Source organism: Drosophila busckii, chromosome X, assembly GCF_011750605.1.
Source record: "Drosophila busckii strain San Diego stock center, stock number 13000-0081.31 chromosome X, ASM1175060v1, whole genome shotgun sequence".
NCBI lineage: Eukaryota > Metazoa > Arthropoda > Insecta > Diptera > Drosophilidae > Drosophila > Drosophila busckii.
The window spans coordinates 9006005-9011206 of NC_046608.1; the positions used below are offsets into that span (position 1 = coordinate 9006005).

Here is a 5202-nt window from a genome sequence, read left to right on the forward strand (position 1 = left end):
ATAAATAATATAATAACAATTGTTTATAACACAACATTTTGCAAAATAATTTAATTGTTCTTTTGTAAAATTCGATGCTGCAATTGCTTAAAATACAAAATATTGTTTGTAAATAATCGTTGAAGTTGAGAAGAAGAATTAAGAATTCGCAATATGCGTAGATTTGATTTTGTTTGTCATAGCCAAGACTTGAATAAATAAAATGCCACAAAAAATTAATAATTTTATATAAAATATTGCATCGAATTCGCTTGAGTAAATCTTGTGAGCAAGTCGAATGTGTCTGTTTCCAATCGAAGCAAGCCTTGCCCAATAGAATTTGTCAATTGACTATTATTAGAAGTTTTCTAAACGAATGAGGTGCGGATTGTTGCTGCTATTCGGGGATTAGCTTTTAGTTGGGAATGGAAGCTCGCCGTCGTCGCGCCTCGGCGATGAGCAGTGCGGCAGCCACATTGCCCTCAACACAGGATAAGGAGTTCAATTTGCGTCTGGTCGAGCTGTATGGCCAGCATGAGTGTCTGTGGAACCCGACGCTGGCCGAGCACAGCGATGTGGAGTTGAAGCAACGCGCCTGGGACGCCATTGCCAGCGAGTTGGGCGCCCACTTGACGGCGGCGTTTGTGCGCAGTCGCATCAGCAGTTTGCGCTATCGCCTCAACGTCCACAAGCTGCAGCTGCTGGAGCACAAGATGGCGCCCGCCAGCAGCAAAGCGCCACAGCCGCTCTACTACATGGAGCAGTTCAGTTTCCTGGACAGCGTGCCCATCGCTGGGCAGCAGAGCGGCGCGTCGAGCAGCCGTCGCGATTCGGCGGAGCGTCTGCGCGCCAGCACCAGCATTGCCAGCATGTTCAAGCAGCGTCTGCAGCAGCAGCAGCCGCATCTGGAGCAGCTGCCGCAAGTGCTGCAGCGTCTCAATCTGGCGGAGCAGAATGCGGCGTTGGTAACCAAGCCGCCACGTCCGCCAAGCTCAAGCCAGGCGGACGGCAGTCTGCAGCAGCGCATGCAACGTCTGAGCGCGCTGGAGCGTGGCGGCAGCGGCAGCTTCAGGTCGGAGCGGCTCAGCCTCAGCATACCCAGCGTGGTGAAGAAGCGCATGCGCCAGCAGCTGCCGCTCTATATGCAGGCGGAGCGCTGCTCGCTGGAGCGCTGCTCCGAGCCAAGCAAGAGCTACGCGAAGCTGCCCGAAGCGCGTCCCGGCGATTCGGTGTCCAAGACACAAATGGTGGCCAGCACAAGCGCAGCCGCTGCCAAGTCCCAGCGCGGCCTGGACGCCGCCCACTCCGATGAGGAGGATCTGCTGCGTTTGCACTGGAACTTGCGGCAGCAGCAGCAAATGCAGCAGCCACGCGCGCGTCGCCCAGGCGGCGGCCCCAGTTTGGACTCAAAGCGTCGCAGCTGTTGAAAATTAAACACACACATGCACATGGGGGACACTAGGACACACACACACGCACACACACACACAACTTATGCTGGCAATTCGTTTAAAATATAAAGCAATTGAGTCCTGCGCTTCATTTGTTTTCTAATGGGACTTGGCTTGGCACTTGGGCAAGTCAAACAAACGTAAATAATAAATTTCTCTATGTTGAGCTAAACTTGCTCTTCAACTAACCAAATGTCAAACTTGAAACTTTAAGCCAAACCAAAGTTTTCTTAACTAGCAAGCAACTAAATATTTCATACACACACAAGCATAACATTTTTAATGGTGTGTGTGGCTTGCGAGGGTTTTTTTTTTTGGTTTGTCTATGCATTAGAGATCCCCAACTATTCGAAATTGAATTGACAATCATTTTTTTCAGTGCAAAAGTTGACAACTAAATTTTTTCGCATTTATATATGTGTGTGTTTTGGTTCATATGTATTTGTGAGTGCCCTGTGAATTATAATTCACTATATTCATCAATATAAACTTGAATTTTAAACTGTATTTAGTGTCATTTAAATATGAATAACAAACGAGAAACTTGTTTAGGCTTTTGTTTGGTTTTCCTATCGTCAAAAAAGTATGGAAAATAAGCAACAATTAAAGCAATAAGCTATAAATATATCTTATTGACATTCATTGTCCACTCGGAACTTGTCGCGTTTCAATCGTTTAAATGAAATGAAATCGTTTAACAAAATTGCTCTGATTGGATTAGCAAAGATTTAACTATTTCATTTATGTTTATTTCATTTTCTTTTGCGCGTGTCATTTATTTAAATTTTATATTTAAGTCTGTTGTGCATATTAAAAGCCAAAACTTTTAAACAAAGCGGCAAATTGAATATTTAACAACAAATTAACTATTGTAATATTTAAAAAGGTCGTTGCTTTGTTTTTTGTGCTTTGAAAGTTTTGTCGTCTTGCCAACATGGCGTATGATTATTTTATTGCAGCAGCCCTGTTAGCCATGTTTGGATTTATAAGCGCTGCAGTCAAAGTTTCTGCGCTCGATAACATGTGTATATTTTATTTTGTAACTGAAGCGTTTGCCTTTAAACACGATTTTGATTAATTTCAGCTGTGTGCGCTGCCAAACGAAATGGAAAACGAAATTTGTGGTGGGCTGTGGTGGGTGTAGTGGGGCCCAATGATTTATGAATAAGACAAAAAGTCTCAATGGCAAAAGTTTTTGCCAGCTCTCACAGCTCCCACAGCGATAAAACTGCGGACCTTGTTGCGCATTTATTTTTATCCAAACCAAGTCGACGAACTGTCTGCGTGTCTGTGTGTGTGTGTGTGATATGCAAGCTGTGATTCGTGTCTAAAGCGCCTCAGGCGCAAATTAGCAAGCCTCATTGGCCGCTGGCATGTAATTAAAGCTGTAGCACATAGAGATGGCAACAAAAAGTTTGCAAACATAGCTGGGAACAGCTGTGGTGTTGATGATGATGATGAAAAAACAGAAGCTGCTGCGAAAGAAGTTTTTGTTTTTTAATGTTTTATTTGAATGAATTGAAACGAATTTAACTGGCAATTTGGGCTTGGCTGTGTCTGTGGGATCAGTCGCGATCGGATACACGCAGTTGCTCCTCGACACACTCGCGACACGCCTCGTCCAGCTCGGTGGCTTGAATATATTTTTGCACGCCATTGAATTCCTTTTTGAGAGCCGCAAACGAACTGGAGTAAAGCATTTTGTCCTTAATCTTCGCCTGCATGGGGCACCAGAGCATCAGGAAGAGCTTCTCCTTCAGGCAGCTGCTGGTGCCCTGGCAGCGATGCTGATAGGCATAATCATAGACAGCATAGCGACACTCCTCGGCCCCGCCCTTGCGCAGATCTTGGAGGAAATCATCGTAGCTGGCATCGCGTGTGCCCACCACTTCCACATCGATCTGGCGCTCCTCCTTGATCATAAAGATTACATAGCGATGCTGCTTGGACTTGCGTATTTCCTCAAAGATGCTGCGACAATCGCCCGCCACGACAATGCCCGACGCCATGTTGCTGCAACAGCGCAGCAAGTTGCAAGTTACTTAGCTCTCTCGCTCGCTCGCTCTACTCACCACTCACCACTCACAAAGTTTAGCTGCAAAGTTCTGTTCCTGGCTTGCGCAATATTTGGAAAATCTAGTTTAGTTTACTGTTGCTACAAATTTTGATCGAAATCTGACACTGGTCGCAGCGCTTGCCTAGCAAAATTCGAATTTCCAAGTTCCAACGTTTCCATGCAACTTGCATATGTTGTCTAGCCCGAGAGTGCATTTAATTAAGCCATAGTTGCCAGCTCAGCTCCAAGCAACATGCACCAGAGTTCGATTTAATTAATTTGAATTCCAAATGTGCTGTCTAAACTTTTGGTATGTGTAATTCAATCTTCATTTTGTTAGGCGTGTCAAACAATTTTCTTTGTGTTCGTGTGTGTGTGAGACAATTATATTTAGTCAAATTTTCTGCGCAAGTTTGTTTAGCACAATTTTAAAATAAAATGTAGCTTAAAATAATTTTAAAAAATGTGCAAAAAATAATTAAATACATATTTAATTATATGCAATTATTATGCATAATTTTTATATTTTATTTTAATATAATAGGCTTATTTATTTTAAATAGTCATTTATATTTATTTACAATAATTAATATAAAAGCTATGCATAATAATAAGACTTTTAGAATACTATAGCGTACACAATTTTAAATATTTTCAATTATTATGAATAATTATATTACATTTATTACTTTAAATTAATATTTTTAATTATTTTGAATAATATACAATACTATTTATTTAAATCAAAATAAATAGATTTCAAATTTATCATTATAATAATTGATTTAGTTACTGAACAGCTGCACAAGCTTATGCAGCTCTTATGCTCAAATGACACACATACTAACACACACACTGTCAGCTGTAATTAGAATTGATAGACATTTGAATGGAATAGATTATACCTGCTGCCTGCCGAAATTTTGCACTTGAGCGGCTTTCGTCTCTGTCTTTGACTACAAATAGCTGCAATTTCAGGCAACGGACATCAAAAGCTGTGCGAGTGGCTTATGCAGCTTCAATAGAATTTAGCAAATGCTGCACAGCATACATTTAATATAAATAATAAGACTTAGACTTAGGCATTTGCTAAAAATTGAAATTGAGGATTTTAGTTTTATTTTTACGAAGAACATTTTGCTACTAAAAGCAAATATGTTGCTCTCTCTCGCTCTCTCTCTCTCTCTCTCTCTCTTGCATGAAAATGAAAACATATTTTGCTTTATTTGTTTAGTTATTTTAGTTTTGCCAATTCACAATTAAGTGCAAAATTCTTTCGTATCTTTTGCAATGTTCGTGTCTCATTTGTCTTGTGGCTTGTGTCGTGTGTCTTGTGGGTAAATCGTTTAACGTCGAGTCATCGTAAATCGCTTTATGCGTTCGCGTTCTATAATCAACATGTACTTGGCTTATACTTTATGCCATTAACAGCGAACAGCGGCAACAACAATTTGCTAGTGTCATTTGCCACAAAAGCTGCGTGCGAAACAATTGTGAAATTTTTTCGAAATCTCAGGAGGTAACTCAGCAACAACAACAACAAGAATAACAAAAGCAGCTCGTAAATTAAATACAAAAGAAAAGTATAAAATACAATTGAGGCGGGAGGAGCGCAAGGCTCGGGGCGACTGCCAGAGCAAAGATAACGGGCAAGCAACTAATGCTAGACTAGCAGATGAGCTGGAACTGAGCGATAAAATATATATAAATAATAGA

The 5202-nt window shown here is 41.3% G+C and overlaps 2 protein-coding genes across 4 annotated transcripts; one reads left to right on the top strand and one right to left on the bottom strand.

Moving 5' to 3' along the window:
* Positions 1-333: 333 nt before the first annotated feature.
* LOC108605944 lies at positions 334-1550 on the top strand. Its single transcript, XM_017995764.2, has one exon. The coding sequence runs from the start codon at positions 405-407 to the stop codon at positions 1404-1406; it is 1002 nt and encodes a 333-aa protein (XP_017851253.1). The 5' UTR covers positions 334-404; the 3' UTR covers positions 1407-1550.
* A 1362-nt stretch (positions 1551-2912) lies between these two features.
* LOC108605992 (cofilin/actin-depolymerizing factor homolog) lies at positions 2913-3618 on the bottom strand. 3 transcript variants are annotated; one of them, XM_017995814.2, is made up of 2 exons: positions 3510-3617; positions 2913-3443 (listed from the first exon to the last, which is right to left on the bottom strand). In XM_017995814.2, the coding sequence occupies exon 2, from the start codon at positions 3437-3439 to the stop codon at positions 2996-2998; it is 444 nt and encodes a 147-aa protein (XP_017851303.1). In that variant the 5' UTR covers positions 3440-3443; positions 3510-3617; the 3' UTR covers positions 2913-2995. The 3 variants fall into 3 exon arrangements, with proteins under 3 accessions (XP_017851303.1, XP_017851304.1, XP_017851302.1); XM_017995815.2 differs by having other exon boundaries at positions 3517-3602; XM_017995813.2 differs by having other exon boundaries at positions 2914-3443; positions 3503-3618.
* Positions 3619-5202: the final 1584 nt, after the last annotated feature.